Source organism: Falco rusticolus, chromosome 7, assembly GCF_015220075.1.
Source record: "Falco rusticolus isolate bFalRus1 chromosome 7, bFalRus1.pri, whole genome shotgun sequence".
Taxonomy (NCBI): Eukaryota; Metazoa; Chordata; class Aves; order Falconiformes; family Falconidae; genus Falco; species Falco rusticolus.
Window position 1 is genome coordinate 10,664,985 of NC_051193.1, and position 23,369 is coordinate 10,688,353.

General features: G+C 44.0%; 1 protein-coding gene across 13 annotated transcripts in view; it reads left to right on the forward strand.

The window, feature by feature from the left end:
* AKAP13 (A-kinase anchoring protein 13) overlaps positions 1–23,369 on the forward strand; it is a 224,658-nt gene that overhangs the window by 106,114 nt on the left and 95,175 nt on the right. For 12 of the 13 annotated variants that reach the window (XM_037396022.1, XM_037396024.1, XM_037396025.1 and 9 more), the window contains exons 8-10: positions 10,687–10,876; positions 14,163–17,079; positions 21,637–21,713. In XM_037396022.1, coding sequence (XP_037251919.1) covers positions 10,687–10,876; positions 14,163–17,079; positions 21,637–21,713 — 3,184 coding nt within the window. Of the gene's footprint in view, positions 1–10,686; positions 10,877–14,162; positions 17,080–17,601; positions 17,857–21,636; positions 21,714–23,369 lie in introns of those variants that run through there. The other variant, XM_037396035.1, reaches the window with a different exon arrangement.

Below are 23,369 nucleotides of genomic sequence, written 5' to 3' on the forward strand. Positions count from 1 at the left end.
AAGGCAAAAAACATGATCTGTGTTGCTGGAGTGATTGCATTTAATTTTCATCTTTAAATTCAGCCAACCACATTCAAAGTGAGGGTGAAGGAGAAGGTGCAGGGTGGGACAGGAGCTATATTCTAACCTTTTCTTCTGTCACCCTTGGCCGGGATTAATGCAGAGATGATGAGTGTTACTTGTTTCTCCATTGAGTTCAACAGTCATACTGTGAAAACACAACTCTCTCGCAGGCTATCTTGTAAAACTGGAATGTGCAAAATCATCCTATAACTGCAGCAGAGTTCTTCAAGGTGAAACTAACCATGTTAAGAGACTTTACATATCATCAAGAAGCTTAAGTTGGGCAAAACTTTATTATAGAAAGCTTAAGTTGGCCAAAATTTGATTATAGAGCTCGCAGCAAATACTGCAACCTGGATATGAGTAGAGCTGGTAATTTAAAAAGAAATGGAAAGTAAACAAAACTATTACAACAGATATTCATGTATTTGGTGGAGCATTTCACAACCTGTTCCAATTCTGGAATAGCAGTTCTTGCTCAGGGGAAAGAAAAAAGGAGAGTACTTGTATTACGTGGCATTGCTCTGTGCCTTTCCCTTTAATGGATGCTGCTGGTGTAAGCTAATGGATTTCTCTGATGACCTTTACAGTTCATCTTTTGAAAATAAGACACTAGCAACTTCAGTCTCGTTACCATCAAGATCCCAGCTCCTTTTCTTCCTAGTACATCCTTAAACGTTTCATTACGGTTAGTTTTCCTCTTGGACTGCTGGGTGGAAATATAATGTATAAACATCTGACAGCCGTACCACGTATCCTGTGACTCTGAAAACCCTGCTATCTCCATGAAGCCCTGCAAACAGAAATCTGTGGATGCTGGAAGTCGTGGACCCCTTTCTCAATGGGTGGGATGATGGTGGAGCACCATGCTAGAAGCTTGGGGCTGGCTGGAGCAGTGGCAGCACCATGTGACACGGGGACTGCCATGGCCCTTCCCCATGGGAGAGTGGCGGCTGCAAAACAGGCACATCCTGATCTCCCAGCAGAGATTTTAATTGTGCTTAGCTTTTTCTGCAATGAGATGGCTTGAAAAATACTATTGAGAGAAGAAATACTGAGTTTGAAAATACAGAAAATCAGACAACTTCCATGAAGAAAGTATATGTCATTTATGTGCTGTCAAAACACAATGGATGCTATACAACCTCTTTTCTGCACTCTGCTTATGCGCACACTGTATAATCCATGCACGCAAATTTGGCACGCAACTTGTACCACTCAGCAAAATACGGAGCAGCAACGCATGTTAGTGAAAGCCCATACAAAGGAGTCATTATTTTTACAAGTAATTAAACTGCACTTTACCAAATAAATGAATGCAGCATGTTTTGTGATGTGTTATCCTTGGGGGGATTTTATTGTTCACTTGCTTGCTAATTTGCAGGACGCTGCATTTTACAATGATTCTCCCAGCCGGTATTGGAAAGAGATGAAATTTTGGTATAATTAGGATACAATCATTAAAAAGCAGACACAAAACCTTCTCCATTGTTGCAGTTTTGCTAGGATTTGGCTTCAAAGCAGCTTGATTCAGCTGCAGGGTAAATATTTTTCTCAAAAACTAATTACACTAGTGACATTTTGAGTTTCTGCTTATCAGATGAGCTTTCCCTTTTCAGCTGTTGCAGTTCTTCATGTAAAAAAAAATGAAAGACACTTCCTATTTAAATTTTGCAGCCCTTGAAGTATTCCTTTCTGTAGTCTCAAGCTTGTTTGCTGGCTCTTTGCATCCTCTGGCAGTAAAAGTGTGTGTGCTATAGCTTTCCAGACTAAACTGAGGAGCTGCAATAGAGCACACGTAGGTTGCTGAAGATGGAGAGCAGGATGCCGGTAGCAGTGTTTGTTCATTGGTCGTGTATCATTCCTGAGGGTGCTTGTTTTATCTTCAATATTAAAACTGCACGGTAAACATAGTTTTGTGGTGCAAATGGAATAGGATAGTGCATAAGGGCAGGAGGTTTTTAGGGGAGGAAAAAAAATAGATGTTCTCTAGGAACATTCTTGTTTGCTTGCTAGCAGCTTGGTTAACAGTTTGATGGTTTTTTTAAAATACAAATTTAAAATACAGTTTCAATAAATCATCTTCACTTGCATGAAAAAGCCTTGGAAACTAGGCAGGTTGCATAGCCCTCTCTGAGTTTCAGCAATTTCTGAGTCTGGTAGGAGTGAATTCCAAAGCAAAGGGTCCTCCGTTGAAGCCTGTTACTTCCCTGTATTTAAAGCGGGCTGTGCTGGCTGCAGGGCGTTGGCAGAGCTGGGCTGCTCTGCTCCTTAGAGAAGGGCTGGCTCTGAAGAGGCAGCGGTTTATTAAACAGGCGGGTAGTACGCTCCGTGTGAGTAACTTGGCCTCTGCAAAAGGACAGCTGCAGTTTGCAGTAGTTGATGTTTTCAGATGCAGTTCGGTGTAGTAATATAATCTGCCTGCCAGCTCCATGTTCTTCGGTGCTCTGTAAGTCAGGCAAGGAAAATGGCTCCAAGAAATAGCGAGCGTGCAGAATTTCAGAGAAGCTGAAAGTGCTGTCTTGTAAAACACAAACACTGATTTTATTTCTGCAGAACAAAGTTCTGCGTAGTGACCCCAAAGTATTGGGGGTTTTTGGTTTGTGAAGCCAAATGCTTGTAGTTCCTTCAAAGCTGAGAGCGATTTATGTCCGCTGAAAAAGGGGAATAAGAGAAAAGTAAAGCCTAGAAAAAGCTCTTGCATTTTTCTCATCCCTGCAAAGAACAATTTCAGACTTGTAATAGTCCCTGAGTTTTTTCTACTGTAATACTAGTTTTGCTTTTGCTGGTTTCTCTGCTTGCTTATTGCTATAAAGCGCTTCAGCACAGCTCTGGGATTGCTCTTCCTTCAGATCTCCTGGTAACAACCAGGTGGCTCAGTATGTGAAACTGTAAGTCAGTACAAGTCTGTATGTCCAAAATTAAACTGATGTAATTAACACACATGAGAAATAACTCACTGGTAACAGAGGGGTGTTATGAACATTTTGCAGTCCATGATTATCACTTGCTGTTGTTCAGATTTTATGTAATTGTTGAAGTCTGTGCTGTAATCTCTGTGGTGCCTCTCAAATGAGGAAGCTTTTTCAGTAACTTTACTTTTATAATCAAATACACTTCTCTACATTTCTGAGCCACAGCTGCAAGAGGATTTGGCTGATACCTCATTCCTTTGCACCCTAGTTTAGTAAGTCCTTTAAGCATGTGTTTAATTTCAGAAACGTCCAGTTCATATTCAGCAGAGAGTTTAAGAGTGGCCTTAAATCTAAGCATTTCTTACAGTGCCCTGCCATATCAGGATGATAATTAAAGATGGACATTTTTCACAGATTTTCGGTGTTAGGTTGTTGCACTAAATTAATTCTTTATGTAGGCAAAGAGCCATCTGTGGTACAGATTGCTTTCCAAAATCACTCATTTTCCAGGGCTGAAAACATTGCCGACTGCTATGACTTCAGTGCCAGATCATGGCAGCTGTATGTAAACAAGGTGCTTATACCCCTGAGAATGTTTAGGCTGAATCCCCCTTTCCTGGGTGCACCTTTGCCATTACTACAAGCTGAAACTATGTGTGCAAGGCTCTGAGTTTCCCCTTGGTTACTTAAATTCTCCCAAGATTTATTGGGAGCAGGAGGAGGACACAGCTGGGGACAGAAGGTTGCCACCACGCTGACCGGCGATGCTATGTATATTTTATTTCTGGCTAAGCAGAATCAGCGGTTGAAGAGTTTATTGAAGTAATGCTGGTGTTTCTCTCTCTGTTCTTCCACCCCAAAACAAGCAACAACCCTTTTTGATTGCTGTTCAGGATGCCAGGCAATAGGTTTAAGGTATGGCTTGCAGTGGTCTGGCGGAAGAGACCAGTTGACTTGGTCTCTGTAAGTGCTGGCACAAGATTAACGTTTCAGGAGGGTTTCAGAACATTAGAAGGGCAGTGAAGAGGACCTGATGAGACGCATGTGGTCAGAGGATGCTGTTTTAGCTACAAAAGCATGAGAGAAGCAGTGATCCAATAGGGGCTGGTTTTGTGGCCGTGTATTGCTGAACTTTAAGGTTGGCCTTTGAAACACTGTTGTTTAATTGATTGATCATTGCAATTAGAAGGATGCTGAGGTGCTGTGGGTTTCTTCTGGCCACAGCAGAGGAGCAGTCTGGGAGCGGGGGACAGGGGAACCAGGTGTAAACCAAAAGTTTGTGTTTCTCTCTTTCAACCTGCTCACCCACTCCGTGCTCCAGCTTTTGCTGACTTCCTAGTGTGTTTCCACATCCCTACGAAGACTTGTATTTTCAGTTGTTGGCTGCCTCCTCTCCTTTCTTTTATATGTTATCTACCTCTAAATACAGAACAGAGAGAAGTGTGTTTTTCTGTACAGTAGAAACAACTTTTTACTGTCTCTGCTAGAAACAACTTTTTACTGTCTCTGCTATCCCGCTTGGCAATTGGAGGTCCTAGGAGAATGATGCTCATGTAAACAGGCCTGTGATGAGAAAGAAGAGATTTAGAAGGGATTTGAGAAGATTTACTAAGACATGAGAAGAAGATCATTCCTCCTCCTAGCAATCCTGATCCGGAGGTGATCCCAAAAATTATAGGGGCTGTAAGCCCTGAACAGCCTTGTGTGGTTGATAAGTGGTTATGATAGACCAGTTCTGTTTCAGGATAAATTTAGAAATTGCAGAAAAGTGATTTCCCAGAACTGCCTGGTTTTTGGCCTCAGGCATGGGTTAGCTGGATATTCAGTTAGGATACTTGTATTTAGCCTCTGGAGCAGATTTGCTAGAAGTAGTGATGTTCATGGTGGGGACTGAAGTTTGAACAGGTTATTTTAGAAGAAGACTTTGTAAACTGCTGTGTCGGAGGCAGCCAAAGCAATGGCTTCATCTTCGGGTTGTGTTACAGAGTCTGTGGTCACGCTAAGCTTGCAGCACACAGAGATGTTCTGCAGAGACAAGTCTTCTTTCCGTATCACTCCTCCTGATCTGAGATGCTGTTTTTAGCTGTAAAGAAAACACTGCTTGATGAAGTAGTCTCCATGACTGTGCTTTTGTGTTTAAAACGCAACAGATGGCATCTGGTTTCACTCTTGAGTGCATTTCATAGATTTACCTTAAATTTCTTTCGTTTACTGATGAGACTCCAAGTTGACATTATGTTCTGTGTTAGACCTGCAGCTCCACATCCTGAGCAGGTTATCTTGTTAGACAGAACTATGAAAATAAAATAAACAGAAAAGTGCATTTAATAGCAGACAGTTATTCTTATGGAATGCACCCCATAATTTTGGGGAAATATAGTTGATGACAGTTTGTAGCTGTATTTTTATTTTCAGGTATACTTAACATTGGAGACTAAGAAATGCTTGGGTTTAGGAGTGCACAGGCTTTGCGGTAGGAAATACTGGACATGCTCCCTTAGGATACTGTTGAAGGACCAAGCTGGCTTTTCTCTCTTGTATGATTTCCTACTGTATAGTGTGGTGATCAGTGGACTGAGAAATTAGCATTGAATATTTTGAATCCAATTATTAAGTATTTGATCTGATATTGGAGGGTAGGTTATGCAGTCCTGAATTCCAGTGTCTGAACCCACTGCATTTCATGTTTATGTGAGGCACTGTAAGAAGTTAGTCATCATTTCTTGTTCAGGTGAACTTTTACTCTTTTCCTCAGCATCAAAACTATTCAAATTAGTGTGTAATCTATAAAACTTTCTTATATAAGAAACATTATGGGGGTTTTCCTACTTTTCTGGGGCATTTGGAATACTTGGAAACGCCTGAAGTATGAAAGCTGAGTTTGTTAAATGTCTTTCAAATTTATGAATGGTCAATTTGTTTTAACCCATTCTAGCATGTACTAGTTGCACATGTTTTCTGAGTCTCATGTACATTGCATATTGATGGTTACAAAAATGAGGAGCAGCAAGAAAGTGTTTGTGTACACTAGCATTTTGTATTTCACTAAAGATTGTGGGTGCAAAGTTGATCATATGTATACAAAGCCTCTATTACCCAAACGCTTCTGCAAATAGCATTGAAGTTCTATTTTTTCAGATTCCAAAGAGGTCTTGGGTTTAGACGCTGGTGACTGCATTAAGCACCGTGCTGGGGTTTTCACAGGAGCATTTGCTGGCTTCATTTAAATTGCCCCTACCATGGATGTGTTGTGCAGTTCCAGTATCCTGGCCCAGTAGACGCCATTCTTTGTTTATCCCAGGTCACAGTCTGTCCCATCTAGTATTTTCTGTGTAATATTATAATAACAGTAATAAAAATAACATAAGGTTAAAAATCATTTTAGTTTAATTGCCGTACAGATGAGAGCATCTAAATTGTAGCGTTTCCTGGCTTTTTCACTGCAGCCATAATGCTGAGGGGTTGGTTTAAGAAAAAAAAAAAAAAAAGTTATTTTTCTTTTCTTCTTTTCTTTATCGCATGAATCTAGGAGCTGATGCTTTCAGAATAAACCCACAGCTGTTGTCAGACTCGCATTAAGATCATAAGAGCTGGCAACACTACTGAGTTTGTTTTGCTTTAGCCAAAGTCCAGCTCAGAAATCTGGAGGGGATATCCCCAGGAAATAACACCTTGAGTTCCCACACTGCATTCCTTGCCCGTTTGTAAAACTGTGGGATAAATCTTCCTAACACGAGATTTTGCTTAACCTACTAAGGCGTTTTGTTCGTCTTCTGATCTCTTCTGCCCTCCTCTTCCTCTCCCCTCCGTTTAAAACCTGTTATCTCTGTACCGGAAAACACGCCTACTGGCACCACCGAATTTCAGACCCTTGTTACCCAGCACAATTTCTGCAGCTTTTGAATGTGGGCAGAGCTTTCACTTGTGTGTTACTTCCCCCCCCCCCCCCCCCCCCCCCCTCACTTATCTTCCCTCTTCTTAAAAATATCTCTCCCGTATCTGCAGGAAGCCAGGAGCTGCTCTGTGTTGGTGCAGGCTTTCCTCTCCCTCTTTCCGCCGCTCCCTGGCCCTGGGCCATCCTATCTGCTCTCCTGCAAGATGCAAAGAGATTCAGCACAGGAGTACAGTATGACTCCTCCTTTGCCACAGACAAGTCTACTTGGGTGATGCTGGGAGGTTTAAAAAACATTATCTGTCATATTTTGTTATGTGGCAAATGGGCAGGAGGTGATGCTGTGGTTTGAGCAATCTAATCAGTTCCCAGATTGAGTAGGGCATGGGCTTGAAAGTATTTTGTAGGCTTGTTTGCTTCTCCTCTCACCTGGTTTGGGGTTGGCATCCTTCTTTGAGCCACCTTTCCACAGGTGAAGGGCTACCTGGTAAGTCTGTCCTTTCTTGAAGCCATCAATTCCCCTTCTGGGTTTACCTCCATGGGACAGAAGACTGCAGCAGAAGCAGCAGGGACCAAAGCCGGAGAGCTTCTTCCAGGATTTTTCAGTGCAACATGGCATAGTTGTGTGCAGGGTGGAGCTAGTAAACACTGAATCTTACCCGTCAGTCCCTGCTTTTTTTGAACCAAGCAAGATACTTCTGCAAAAGTTGGGCTTGGAGATGGTGCTGATGAAATTTTCAGTTCACTGGTATCATTTACATGGGAAGCTGTTGAAAAGGGAGGCTGAGAAAGAATTGACCCAGGACGGTTAAACCTCATAAGATGACAGATTTCCCTTGTTGCTGGCAGACTGCAGCAAACTGAATTTTTGTGTTGAACGGAAGCAGATTTTCTGACTTATCAAATGCTGGAGTTCCTATGTACATTTTTGTTAATAAGTCTTCAGTACGTTACTTGCATATCTGTGTTTATCTCCTAGTAGACCAGCTTGGCTGTGTACTTATATACAACCACTACAGAAATTTGTAATCTGTACAAAATAAGCATCTTTCACGACCAGGGCAAAATACATGACTGCAAAGTGCTTTCTCCTGCAAGAAAGTGTGTTTTTAATATCTCTCAGTAAAACCCAGGGCTTGCAGTGAGACATGCAGGAAAGACACAAATGGTTAAGCTCAGTCTACAAAGACGAAAAGCAGGAGTGTTGTCTTGTATGATCTACGTGGCCTTGGAAGTGATTGCATGAACAGAAATGGTGCTGTGCAAACAAGGTAACACTTTGCAAATACCCATTTGTCCTCTCTGCTGCAGACCATCAGTGCCAGGATGCAGCAGTGTATGAAAGGGATGATTTGAAGGAGTCAATAGATTGAGCCATCCATGACCCTACTGCTTAATTTTGTGCAACGTAGGTGACTGCTACTAAAAATGAGAGCTTGGAGTTGTTTGTAGTTGACTGGGTGTAAGAAAGGTCTTGGGTTTTCGTAAGGTTTAAAGCCCTTTATAAAGTGTAACACAGATCGGCAGCCTGAATATGAAAAGACATTTCTGTCTTTGTAAGTAGAAGTGATTATTTGATCTGTCTAGGCCGTGTGAAAGTGGCAGACTGCAGGAGGGGTAGGCGCACTCACAGTGTTGCAGAGGACTCTGCCTGACATCTTGCTCCAGATTTTGAGGCTTTTGAAGTCGCTGAGGGTCCTTTAAGGCTCAGGTCATGCAGGCTGCTTTGTGGGTGCTGATTTCAAGATGCCTGTAAGTGTCCTTGAAGCTGATGAGAAAACGCAGCAGACTCGTCACGCTTTGTTCCTGACAGTTTGGCTGATGTTTTCCCCATGAGTGGGTGAATATGGGTTTTGTACTGACTGCCTCGTTGTACTCTGAGAGTGGCCACCAGTGCGGTGGTTTCTCATATATGACAGCTGAAAAGAAAAATACTCCAGACAGAAATGTCTGTGTTTCATTGATAAAGGAAGTTAATTTCTGTACTCACTTGTAATGGCTCATTGACTTCAGTGCCTCCATGGAGTTATGCTAATCACCACCAAAAACCGGACACTTCCTTCTGTTTCTCTATGGAAATACTGATTCTGTTTAAATCAAGAGTAATTCTGCTGAAGGTCAATTGAGTTAAATGGTGGTGAAGTGGAAGTCATAGGTTTGCTTTGTCTGAATTTCCTTGCAATTTAACCGAAAGTGAGTCATAGAAGGGGGCAGGTGGTTGTGCCAGGGCAGAGAAGAGCAGGGGCAGCCACTGCCACCACCATCATCTATCTGCACAGGTTTCTCTGCTGTATAATGAACCGTCTGACTGTTTCCCCACCCTACTCTGCCCATTCCTGTTGCTGGTCATGGTATGATTTGCTCATTATGACTTTGCTTTCTAAATTGCGTGGCTTCCCAGAGAGGTAGCCCTGTGGTTTGCTAGGCGGGTACTTGCCTATTAGAAAGGTTTACTACTTTTAAAGAAAGAAACCAGTCAGCAAAGGTGCTGAAATCTATGTGTAATTTTACCTGATTGATGATATACGTTTGCTCTATATGTACCTTCTTGAATTCTGAATTATTTGCATACAGCCACAGCTCTGACCCTTCTAGGGAAATCTGTAGCTGTGCTGCAAATGGAGATCTGGAGATGCCTGTTGTGACAGGGGCTGGTCTTCACAATGGGGAGGGGACATCACAGAATCATAGAATAGTTTGGGTTTGAAGAGACCTGTAAAGGTCATCTAGTTCAACCCCCAACCCAGCTCTCAGCTGGGGCTGGATCATGGTACATGGCGCCCTGGTGAAATTTCCATTTCTCATACCCCTGAGCAGGTCAGCATAAATTCCCATTCTCGTAACATCCCTGTGTGCCTCTGCGTCTCTCCTGGGGCTCTGTCCTGGGAAGATTAAAACAGATTTTGGGTTTCCTGAATCTGTTATGATTCAGAATATAATCTATAAACCTGAAGCTTTAGGTGAAGACCTCAAGAGAAATGTTTCCTCATCCCCATAAAAGGTGCAGTATAGCCACTGTGCAGCTCAGTGAGACCTGAAGAATTACTGCTTTGAGTCACAGGTTTGTGCAAAATCAGGGTTTGACATTCAAAAAGAGATGACTGAATAAAAATTTCTATTGAATGCATGTAACTGACGAGTTATTTTTTCATTCTGATCTACAACATCTTTTTTTCCTTTCTTTCCTTTTGATTGGTAAAAGGAAAATCTGTGATAGTGCTGCAGAAGGACAGCTGTCTCACAATATTGAGAACATCTTGCACAGAAGCAGTTTCACAGATCAAGCTAAAATTCCTTACAGGAGTAAAAAAATCGCTATGATATGATGGCTGTTGGATGTTTGTGAAGCAGTGTGCTGGTTTCGGTGTGGAAATTGTGTTGTCTGTACCATGATAATCCTTGTACCTTCTAACCTGTCCCTCTGCAGTTCTGTCTTTCAGTTGTCTGTTCTGCTACAGCTGCTTTGGTGATCTTCACCTGCAATGAATTTGTTTTAAAAAGCATTGTGGTGCCCTTTGCTGCTAGTCTCTCTTAGTCTGGGGGGAAAAAAAAAAAACAAAAACAAAACAAACAGGTGTCTCTGCCTGAGAAGGACCTTGTGAAAATAAAGCTTGTGGCTGGCATTAACTCAAAGTCACATTAATTTTCAAGACTGAGAAGTGTGCGTGTGTATTTGTCTGTCTGGCCTTGGAGCCGGTGCTCTGTTTTGCTCGGTCCGTTGATTAGATGACTGTCCAGAGTGAAGAACAGCGTGCATGTCCTGCAGTGCAGCATCCTTCCTCGCCTGCAGGTTAACCCGTGCTTGTTCTATTGCAGAGAGGAAGCCAGGGAACCGGACTCTTGGGGCACCTTGTCTCACACTGTGCACTCGGGGGACTACAGTGTGAAGCATCACCGTGGGCTCGATGTTTACATGCTGACGGCCGAAGCCAGGGAAGGGGTAGCGGCCAGCTGGGAGAGTGACATACGGCACCTTCAGCGGCACATACAGAGCCACCAGCACATGGTAAGGAAAATGCTGATGTGATGAAGGAGAGGGCTTCCGTGCCTTCGGGGGCGTATTTACCTAGATGTTTTCTCTGGATGCCATTATCAAACATCCAGGTGATCACCTGCCTATTTTTTTCTCTTTTGAGCATGGGGAGATCTGATCAAGCTGTATTAGGCAGCAACTTTTCTCTCTTGGAAGAGGAGCAGGCTCAGAGCTATGTAACTCGGGCTCTGCTTGGCCTCATGAGCGCTCTCTGCTCCCAGCTGCTGCTCTCTCCATTAGGTTGGGACCCACTTGGATGGGCAATGAAACCTCTCTGGAGGTGTGCTGTCCCTCCGGTCTGCCTGGCAGCCATCGGGCAGCGTGAGGCAGGCTCTGAGTGAGGTTGGGTTTGCAGGGGATGAGCACGGTGGGTGCGTCTGTTCAGATGGGAAGTTCAGGGTCGAAGAGGAGACTAAGGGAAAAGTCTCTGGGGGCAGGTGATGGAGAAAACAGCTGCTTCCTTAGCACGTTGGCGTAGGACTTGGAGGACAAGCCTGCCCTGGCACAGGCTGTGTCCCCATAGTGGGTTCCCTCACTGCATTCCTCTCAGACCCTACAGCAGTCAGACTGCAGGAGCCATGGGGCTTTGGAAGGGCCTCCTCTCCCTGCCTTAGAATCAATGATACAGGGTCTCAGCTGGGATTGGAAGGTGAAACAGCAGGACACTTTCATTCCACTTCTTAGAAACACCCATGCATCTTGCACAGCTGGTATCACTTGTGGGTGTTCCTTTATCAGATCATATATTCCCCATTACAGAGGTTTATGATCTAAATAACAGGATATTTTTGTTCCTTTAAGAAAGGGCAGAGTTATTGACTGCAGACAGCAGGGGGGACATTCAGAGGTATGGGCCACTGTGAGCCATTTTCACCCTTCCCTGGGTGTCTGAGATGTTAATTACTCCTGAACTCAGCAGGAACTGGTGGCATGAGTGGCAAACCCAAGCTAACTATGAAAATCACTTCCCTTTTCTGTCAAAAGACACCAAAGTATGGCCAGCATATCCAGTTTGCTGCTTTTTTGCTCATGCAACTGCCAGATGGGTACATTTTGCCTAACAATGAAATCAGAAAAAACAACTTTTTCTTTCCAGCACTATTCCACTTTGCATCTAATCTGATTTGAGTTTGGAAAGCAGCCCTGTAATTATTTCATTTAGGTTCATTTCGGGTCAGTTAAAAGCCAGTTGGCTTCCTTTTGGAGACGGCTCTGTTTTTCAGGGTATCAGCAGAGTGACTTCACCGCGAAGATGCTGGGGCTGCCTCAGCCACTCCTTTTGAAAAAGCTCGCTTGTTCCCAAGCAAGTGTGGCTGCTGTCTGTGTCTGTCCATCCTGTCTGGGAGCAGCAGTGTGGACTCTCTGCTCTGCTGTGGGGTTATAGCCACCAGGTGGCTGGAACACTGTTTGATCCTGTTTGTTTGCTCTTGCAAAAAATAGCTGCCGCCTGCATGTACCACTGCACGCAAAGCCATGTGTCTCATACCCGGTGCTATGTGATGCATGGAGGTGCCATGCTGCCTGCCTCCAATTGTAACTTGTCTGGGGATGCTTCAAAAACGGGGAGCTCTTACATAGGTGACAACATGTGTGGGAGCTGGCTAGCAGGACTATTTCAAACAGGAGATTCATGGCAAACACCAGAAGTACCTTTACTTGTGTGTGATTCAGTGGCAGTGCTCATCGTTTGCACACTTCAGTGTGTGGGAAGATGAGTAAATGTGAGATTCTCAATGTAGCAGTGATGATTTTAAACACTATTTGTATATGCCATACCCAGAAATTCCCTTTGATACATCATCATATTGGGTGTTTTAATATTCAGAGGGAAAAGGGGGTGTTTAAGCTAACATTTTTGGTATGAAATTCTATTTCTCTGAGAGCTAGAGGCTTAAACAGAATCTGCAGGGACCTGTTCAAGTCAGGCTTCTAGTGTGCATGTATATGTTTTGGAGTATGTTTACAAATAAATGCAAAAAACCCCAATTTGAAATAGTTCATTAGAGTTTTGCGTTTGTGGAGTCACAGGCACTTGGTGAGAAGCCAGTGTGACCTCCAAAAGTTTACAGTGCAAATGCCCAGGCAAATCAAGGGAGCTCTGTAGGGTGTACATTAGTAGGATTGAGGTTGCTTGTTAATTTAACAAGTTACTTTTTCTAAGATGTGAACATTGATATGCTACAGAGAAGGGAATAAAAAAAGGTGGCATTGAAGCAGACAGTTCTTTTTAAGTAAAGGTTTGAGTGTATTAAACTATAAAAGCTTGGGGGATCCTAGACAAAGCAGATGCTCTGGAAGGAAAATGCAGATTAGACAAGAATTGTATTATTGTGGAACAGTAGTGACATATTCATGTATTAATTTTAATAGCATGTCATAATTTTCAAATTTTTATTTCCATTTGGGAAATAAATTTCAGATATTTAGTTACATATGCAATTCTCAGGAATAGATTAGATGTTTAGTTCAGTCCTAGGAGTAGGAGACAAGCGGTGGTGTTTGGACATGGTCAGCCAGTTCCCACGTCTGAAGTAGCAGTTTTGTCAATATAGGGAAAATTGAGCAATGCTGATGAAAAGTGGAGAGTGCCATCGGGCAGGGATCTAAAGTTGCTCTTGAGCAGCATTTATTCAAGCCCTTTGGGACCAGGCTTGGTATATATTTGCATTATTTGGTAGACTAAATTCTGCTGTTTACTGATCTTGAATTTAAGTGCACTCAAGAAATATGACTACAGCTGTTTGAAGAGCAATTACAAAGATTATAGTTCTTAGTGGTGACAGATGGTGTAACAAGGAGGGTAGAGGGACAAATTTCAACTTTGGGGTGTTCAGGCTGGCCATTAGGAAAAACTTCTTCATGGGAGGGTGGTGTGGCATGGCAACAGGCTGCCCAGCAAGGTGGTGGGTACACCTTCATTGGAGGTTTCAGGGACTTGGCAAGATAACGTCCTGGTTGACTTGATGCTGTGTTGGTGACGGTCCAACTTCATGCAGGAGGCTGGACTAGGTGACCTCCAGATACTCTTCTCAACCACAGTTTCTGTCATTCTAATAATTTCTGTATTACTGTGTAACAAAACCAACATGTAAAACACCCACTGTGGTATGTTTGTTACTCCGTCCCAGGCAACACTTGGTAGAGATACAGAGTGAGCAGGAGTCACATGGGTTATGGAGATAGAGATCTTGTACATGGTGGAGGCAGTGTAAATATCTGACAGAGCAAAGTAATTTTTTTTTTTTTTGTCTTGTTACAGAGTGCTAGGCAGAACACAGAGCCTGTACTGGGAGATTCTGGAGTCAGCTGTGCTAAAGGAGCAGAGCCAGATGGTCACCCAACCACTACCTCTCAGAGCCTAGAGGAAATGGCAAGAGAAGGAAGGCAGAAAAATCCATCTGATCTTGTTCAACTGGACATTGGGCAGCTCTCAGACCAAAACCACCAGGAGGAGAAATGCAACAGCAGGAGTTTGGGAGCTTTTAACGATGTACCAAATGACTTGCTGAGCCTGGGGGATGCAAAGAGCCCAGAGTGCTTCTGTGAAAGTAAAAATACAGTGATGTTGAGTAAAAAGGAAGAGGAGGGGCCAACCTCTGCTGAAGGCTCTGGGACTGTATCAGATGAGAAGGACTGCACAGTGAGCCTGTGTACAAGTGTAAACGGTGCCGTAAATCTTCCATCCTGTGGAATTACAAATGAGGAAGCTGGAATGACATCTGCTGGAGTTGTTCTGGATCAAGCTGGCTTGTGCACTGAAGATAGTCCCCATCAGGAAGCACAAGCTGCTGAGGAGTGTGCAGCTGACAGTGCTATTACTGAGGTTGAAACTGCCGGCGAAGCCCCAGCTTCCTTGAAGGGCGTGGATGTGGCTATGGGCCAAACTGAATGCAGGAACTGTACAGGGGCGGCTGAGAGGGCTGCGGGCCAGCAGCAGGTAGAGAATGGGATGGCTGAGGTCGGTGAAAGGAGGGCTGCAAACCTAGAAGAGCAATCACCAGCTAAGGAAGAGTCAGCCAGTGCTGCTCAGCCCTTACTTGGTGGTTTTAATGGCACTGAGCATGCAGATGGGGAGGATGCAAATGTGGGAGTGATACCGGCATGTAACAGTACGAATGCAGATGGTGGCACTGGTGATGTCTCTGTTGACCTTTGCAAGACTGGCAATAACAAGGAGACTGGAGCGGACTCATGCACTGATCGGGTAAACAATGGATTCTTGGAAAGCCAAGGCGATGCCCATGTCACAGCAAGGCAGGATGTCACTGTGAGCGCCGGGGCAGTGTTGCCAGCAGTCAGTGGGGTGACGGTTCCTGCATGTACAACAAAACCGGGTCCTGGTCTAGAAATCCATGGCAGAGGTAAGAGTGGGGAGCGAGAAGGGCAAGTGGAAGCAGGTTGCACAAGTGAGAAATACAGCCTGCCTTCACTGGAAGACAGTGTGGGAACTGATGGCCCTGATGCTAAACCTGAAAACGATGATGTTAGTGGATCTAATCAAAGCAATGCAGAACCCACGTGTTGCCAGGAGAGCAGCAAGATCACTGAACACACGGCTGAAGCAATGGAGGGCAGCGAAGCCCACAAAGAGGAGCCAGTAGGAACTGATACCAGCAGCAGCGGAGATGGAGGAAGCGCAGATTCGGCAGATGGAGGTCAGGAAGTTGCTAGCTGTCACCCTTCTGCTGATCAGACTGTCGTTACAGATGAAATGGGTGACAGCTTCAAACCGGACACTGCTCAGGAGAGCAAGCATGAGCCTGCATTGCTCCTTTCAGAAGATGTGAGCACATGCCTGGCAGAAAAAGAGCCTGCACAAACTGAAGCAGAGATAGCAGCGGAAAGTGCTTTGGAGCAGGAGGGGTTGAGCAGTGAGGTGAAATCACTCGCTCCCCTACCTAGAGGAGAGGAACAGGCTGTGAGTCAGGAGGGAGATGCTGCAGTGGCACCTCCCGGGCAGCAGGCAGCCCTGCAAGGTAATGACGCTGGATTAGCTCCATGTGCCAAGGGCGCAGACTGTGCAGAGGATAATTTAATAGGCACACCCTCTGTAATTCATAATGAAGTATCTAAACAAAACCAGGAAGTGGTGGCGGCGGCAGCAGGCTCGGCAGAGCTCGCCTGGCAGCGCGGCGGGGAGCATGGCAGGGTAGCTGCCAGAGCCAGCTGGTCTGGGGACCATGTGGGGGATGAGGGCTCTCCAGGGCAGAGCCTCTCCCAGCAGGCTGAAGGAGGCAAAGCTGAGCCTGAGCGGGAGGTTTGTGCGAGTGGCGTGGAGCAGGTTTTTTCAGAGGAACTTCTTGCTGCTGTTGTGAAACCCTCTGTCTGCAGTCAGGAGGGCCCTGTGGCAGATGGCAGTGGTGTGGATGCAGGGCTGAAAGGGACGGTTCGTGCTGAGGAAGTGTGCAAGACTGGGGCAGTGGGTGCAGAAGAAGGCGCCATGCACAGACCTGCATCAGCAGGAGAGTCACCGGGTACAGAGAGCTGCGCTTGTCCGGGTGTGGGGCTGAATCAAGAACACGATCCCAGTCAAACCCTACAGCGAATCTCCCCATGCAGCAGCACCTCTGATTTAAAGGGTGCCTCAGAAATGGGAGCCCTAAGTGATGTCAGTGAGGGTAAGGAAGTGTTAATGCCAGTGACAATAACCCCCATTGCAGTGTATCCAGAAGAGCAGGAGGATACGGAAAGTGTGCTTCCCCGGGCAGCACTTCAGCCCATTGCAGAAGAGCCCACGTGTGACAGCGACTCCAGCACCGACACCGTTTGTCTGGCTGGTGAGAGCAGTGCTGGTCCTGCTGCAAGAACATCTCAGGGGGAGGTCTTGGCTGAGCCCGATGGAAAGCGAAGCCGAGCTGTACCCGAATCGCCCTTCTTGCCGTGTTCGTGCCGTTTACATGCTGTTGAGTCACTGGAAAATGGGGGAGTAAAGAGTTTGGTTTCAGCAGATGATGGCTCCTCTCCGGATAAAGTTCCTAAAATGGTAAAAAGTTTTGATGCGGTGGTTTTTGCAGGAGAGACACCTTGTTCCCCTGAATTACCAGCCTCAGAAAAAGTGGGGCTTGAGCCCCAGGCTGCATTGGATGTGGGAGCCAGCCTTAATGGAGAAATGGATTTAAATTCCTCAACAAAGAAGAATGTGAGTCCAGCAGTGCAACAAGCTGAGCCTGTTACAGGTAGGAAAAATCAGTTGGTTTCCTACTTTTTCGTTTTTTCTTTGTAGGAGTACCTCTAGCATCTCATTAGCAAAGGAAGAGGAATAAGAGCAGGAGACCTGCTTTGCAGAGGAAGGGTGGGTTTTGGGGTGGGAGGGCTTCGTCTGAGAAAGAAGAGATCTGAAGTTACATATTAAAACTTTCAATTCAAATGCGAGTTGATTGGCTGGCACTGGAGGTAAGGACAGGACATTGTCTCCTATGAATTTGTGCAGAAGAATTTCTAGCACGTGAATTCTCCCTGGGGAAGGAATGAATGGGAGGGAGCTCTCTGGATTACTGTATCTTCAAGTTAAATGCTTTTATGTGAGCATGAGCCTTTATTTACTTAGTGCTATTTCTTTGCTTCTCCCCTTTATTTTTGCTAACGTGGAGTCAGAGCTCTCTTGCATTTTCTTTGCTTGTCTACTCGAAACAGCTGCCAGTGTCCTTCTGAACTGTGCAAAGCTACTTCCTAATTGGCGGTATTAGGTCATTTTAGAAAAGCTAGCAAGCCCTACCCCCACCGCCTTTTCCGGGCTGTAAAACTTTTTTGTCCGGCAGAGCAGCCAGTGGTGTTTTCCAGTGCATTTAAGAAGTACTGGAACTCAGACGATGAGTTTTGCTTGCTGCCATCGGCTGGGAAGTGGGACCGGCATTCCCGGCAGATGAGCGGTGATGGGGGAGAACAGTGGGACTTGGGGGACGGCGTAGACATCTGGTGCCCATGCGACAGGACTTAATAGAAAACGTCACCAGGTAACTGCAGAAAGGGAAATAAAGGGATAAACTGAATGAAACAGAAAAGGATTTGTTGCTTCAGCCTGGAATTAAATCATAGGTGAATTTGCTACTGAAGCATGGAGCTAATCTGATCTTTATATTCCACCTGTTCAGGCAGCTGTTAAATGGAAGCAGCTGAACTTTTTCAGTTGCCATTTTTTTCTTTGCTATGAAAAAAATGATATGGTGCCTCTTGCTTTCCCAGTAACAAACAAACAAACAAACCAATTAAAAAACCCAACAACTGTCACAATATAAATCATGACGCTTTAGAGCTATAAAGCTATTTCACTGCTTTAATGCTGGGAGCTGTTTCTTCAGTCCAAATGCAGAATGGGGTGATGGCAGAGGATTTGTTCTGATATGCGGTTGCAGAATAACTGCGGGCAGGGGAAAGGATTGATTTGAAGGGGGGAGTCAGTGGTGGGTCTAACAAATCCTTTATTTGTGGAGTTCAGGGTGTTTAGAAGGTTTATGTGTCAGGAGATAATGAGTAAACATTAGTCAGGAGATCATTAGTAAGTAACTAGAAAGATTTAAAAGTGGATTAGAAAGCTGCTTTCAGAAAGAGCCTATTTTAGTGCTGTGGCAGATTGACATTCAATAGGACGGGAGTGGCTGTAAGTCAATACCTGGCAGGGCTCCTTTTTTGGGGGAGCCTCCCGCTCTGCCAGCTTCGTCCATATAGTCCAGGTCTTTATCTCTGATTGGGTTCTTGGGGGCATGACGTTGTCTAGGCGAGGTTTTAAAAGGAGAAGGGACTAAACAGTCCAATAAAATAGTGTCTGAAGTAGGAAAGTAATATTAAGGCATCAATCTGTGTTAGGGTATGGAAAGGGTGGAGGTGAAGAAAGAAGGTGATCCTGTTACTGATTTAAAATGCATAAGGATTTAGAGCCAAAAGATCTTGGAATACAACAGTCTGACCTCTCCATAGGAAGAACTGTTTATTTGCTGCTGCACAAAGCAAAATTTCAGCTGGAATATCTTCTCTTCTCTTCTCTTCTCTTAAAGAACTTTAGGATTGCTCAGAGGCAAAATATTAGGGAAGCCCAAATAAAATACTAGCTTTAAGTGGAGACAAGTGATTGCTACAAATCCAAGCTCACTATTTGAAGTATTTTCGAGATTAATCTCCTATAAAGCAGCATCTAGAAGTCTGGTATGGCAGTAATTCAAGAAAACAGATATATTGTTTATTATTATCGCTCTGTACGTTCTTCATGCCAATGTCTAAGCTTTGGGTAGTGCATTTTGTGTACTGGTTCAGTGGCAGCCTTCAACTTTTTGCATTAATTCTCCTTTGCTGTGTCAGTGCTTGGGAGTTCTCCCTGCAGCCTGGGTTTGTGCAGAGTATTTTGTAGCCATGCAGGAGTCGTCAGTGGTCAGAATGAATCAGATCTTTTTTCAATAGATTACGATAAAGCCTTCCCAAAGGAAGTATAGGTCACAAGGCTGTTTCTCAGAAACGCGTGTGGTCAGAGGGTTTATTGTTATGCTAATTTATCAGAGATGTAACCAGCTGGTAATTGCTGTTGCCATTACTCCAAATCATTGAGCTCTTTAATTTTTTCATTTATATTGTGAAATTGCTCCCAAATATTTATCTGTTTATCTCATTGCCTCCACTTAGTTTTAGCCTACCCCCAAAACAGAGACTTCAAAGGGCTAATTGCCTTATCCATTGCCTGAAGGAAGGCGATGAAGCTAGAAGATCCTACTTTCATAAGGCAGCTCCTCATGCTGTTAGCTTCAGACTCAGAACTGCATTACAGCTGAGTATCAGGTTCTGCAAGCACATTATATGCCAGTCAGGCAGATAGATGCTACTCATTAAAAAAGCAGGCAGTTAGGATGTGAAATCATACCACAGTAGCCAGACTAGGTGAGAAGAGAAGAAACGGCATGTGTTTATGCTGACAAAACAACTCCAAGTAGATGCAGCTTCTTGGCAGAGAACAATCCTGGTAAAGTTAGGTTGTATGGTTGGGGTTTGGCATCTTAAATTAACAAATACTGTAATCACAGCTCCCTTACTCTTCTGGGGGAAATATCCTTAGCATTATCTCTTGCAAATCTCAGCATTTAAAGGAAACATTCATTGCCAGGTAGAAGAATATCACCTTATCTTGAATTTTACCAGTCTTTGCCTCATTCTCATCAATGGCATTTTCCCCATGGAAGAGCACATACTACAATTTCCTTCCCCTGTTAGAGTAGCAGGATGAGCCAATAACAAATGTCATTGACGATACCACACGTGCAGTGAGGCACTCTATGCCCCAGAGACCTCTGTGATAGCATTTCATTTGAGATACTTTTCTTAAGAGAAGTTTAGGAAGAAGTGGCAGAGTGCAAAAAGTTGTCCCCTTGAATTTCATCCTGAGGGTATAAGCCTTTGTTCTTACCCAGCGTGGAGAATCACTACACTGCTTGCTTCTCCTGTCCTCAGTGCACCGCAGGTGTCTTCTTTGCATGTTCTGTCTTTGGACCAAAATCTCAACCATTGTGGCGTTGCCACAACCCCAAGCAGATCTCATTACAACCATGTTCTCTGCTTTGTCAACAAATGGGATTCGCAGAAATTTGTAGCATTACCTTTGAGAATTTGCCCACAAACTCACCTAACTGGGGCAAAATCATGCCAATTTGTCTTAATGATGTTGTATTAGTTTATCAACAGAACATTGCAAAACCATACAGTCCCAAAATCAAAGGTAGACTTTAATGCCAATGGAAAACCCATTGGTGAGAGTTGCTAGAGCAATTTCCCCATGAAGATGGGAGGCACCTCTTGCAAAATCCCTGAACTGGTAAACTCACTGCAAACATATGTCGCCCTTAAGAAGGCATTGCCATCCATCAAGTGTTTGTTTTTAGAGAAATGAGAGAGGGAGCAGGATTAGAGGGGGGTTTAGCCCTAACACAGCCACTCTTCGTCTGCACGGCTTTGGTCAGATCACTCTTCTAAAAGTCTCCCGTGTGTCATGAGAGTCATTAGCTTAGGGTTGAGAGAGTATTAAGACATTGGCTTACTGGGAAAAGGTGCACAGAAGGGAACCCCAGGGGAATGGTGACTAATGAAAGCTTTGCTGGGCAGTGAAAGCAGCTGGGACATGATGTTTGTACCACTGCGGTGGTGACACTGTCATGGGAGCATGAGGAAGGGGAAAATCAGTTGGGACTTTGTAAACTCCAGCAGAAAAGGGTTTGCCTTCCTAATCCATGGACCTAATCATCATCCTTAAGGCAGTGCAGGTGGGCTAAATTTTTGAAGCTTGTGGTTATTTTTTTTCAACACTTAAAATACCTGTTGAGAGAAGGCAGGGCTGGTTTCTTGCATTATCTCCAGGTTATGGTAAGAATTAAAACAGCAAAAATTTTGGTTCTTTAATTAGAACAACAGGAACCAAGAAAATACATGGGCAAATACATGCACATTTACTCAGCCTCTCCTAGAGCTTTTCAGGAGTTTTACCCTGTTCTTGCTGCTGTTTCATAGTTCCTTTCAGTCCCAGACATGATAGTTGTTAGAACTCATAACAAACAAGCAGCAAAGTCAGGAATGAAACCAGATGTTGGAAGTTAAAATGGACTTGTTGAAGGGGTTTTTGGGGTTGGATTGTCTTTTTGTTTCGTTTCTTTTTTTTTTTTTTTTTTTTTCTTGTAGACTGGTTTGAATAAACAGAAAAATAGCAGCAGCACTGAAAAAAGTTTGTTTTTTAAATTGTCTGTACAAACCGTCTGTTTTCACAGGGAAGCTGGAAATGAAAACTGAAGATGAAGTGGATTTTTTGAAAGATCATAATGAGAGCACAGCCCATGAGGAAGCGGTGAGTGCCACTTACACAATGTCACCTTGTCTTTTTCTGTGCTTTTTAAAGAAAAGCCACCGCTCCTCCGGCCAGCCGCATAACCTGCTGGTTTCCTTTCTGTAGCCCTTGCAAAGCTGAACGGTGTCCATCACCATGACGTTGCTTTAGCCTTTTAAAAACACTGTGGGCTTTTTTAGACCTTGTGTTTTTCAACCACTGGATTAAGCCACGTTTATGGTGTCTTAAGTTGGTGATGTAATGATTAACCCAAGAGGTTCCTCTTGAGACAGGGTTGTGTCAATATTTGTGTATAATTTGACAAAAGCCATGCCCTGTAATGCGCTTGGAGCTGTGATGTTGCGTGTGGGCCAGCAGCGTCTCCAAGGTCCCTGCACGCAGCTGCCACCTGTGTGGCCCTGGCGAGTCTCTCTGTCCCCTCTCATGCTTTGTCCTTCCAGGGAGCTCTTGGCAGAGGGGACTGTAGCTGTGGTCAGCGTCGGTGTGTGCACAGGCTCCAAGGTCTAAGGGCACCACTGGCTGGGAGTGTTTGTGCCTTTGCTGGGAGAAAATTTAATAATGGGAAGGCATACAGGGAAACCCCATCTTCCTCATGTTGGTGAAACAATGTAAAAAGGTCATGCCAGGGATCAGAAGCCAGTTGGTATTATTTTCTATGACTTGTGCTTTGCATGTTTAAGGACTGTCTCTGATTTATAAAAAAACCCAAACACCAAAACAACCTGCGAGTACTGGGCTTGACAGGAAAGTGGTTTTGGTTTAAAGCACCCCTAATACATATTCTGCTTTATCAAGAGCTGGGGTTTTTTTGGTCTTACCTTTCCTAGCTGGATTTGCATTTGCTCCTATATTTTATATATAGTTTCTTGTTCCTGAAAAAGAAAGTGTTTTGTAAATGTTGAATCGCGCACAGCCTGTGCTGGTGCACGTTGCCATTGAGCAGCTGTGTTTGTGTGTTAACGTACCATTATGAAGCTGTTAAAAGAGAAAATATTGCAGGGATGAGTTAACATTGCAGGGTGGAGCACTAAAAAACTTTGCTCATCCCACAGTAAAGCTCTTTAGGCAGTGAACAGTCTTGCCAAAGCTTGTAATAAAATCAGGTTTATTATGTTTTTAACAAGTTAGGACTTAATTTCTGTAGCTGTTTGCTCAGTGAGCTAGCCAGGGACTAGAGCAAATAACCTTCCAAGCTAAAATTTGTGCTGTCTGATAAGTAATTCTTTTGTTACTGGAATGCATGAGTGTATGAGTGTAAAGATGCTGATGATTTTTATTATTTTTTTTTTATTAACCAACCCTTTATTAAAGGTAATTTTCATGACTAAGGTATCTGTAGAAAAGTAAGATATCTTTAGAAAATGCAAATGAGAGCACTGCCTTTTCATTTAAAAGAGGGGAAAAAAGAAAAGAAACATGTTCAATGTGGCTTCCATTTTGCATGTTTTACAGGCATTCTGATTTTTTGTGTGTGTGCTTTCTTCTCTTCTTCCTCACCATCCCACCCTGTCAAACACCTCTTTAGAAATGCGGCTTTTCTGGTGCAGGAATGGGAGTGCCAGGGGAATGGAAAGTTTGCTGCAGGACTGACAGGGTTTCCTGTTGCTAAGTTCAACAGAAACAAAATAACAACTGCACTATGTTGAGGTCATGTAA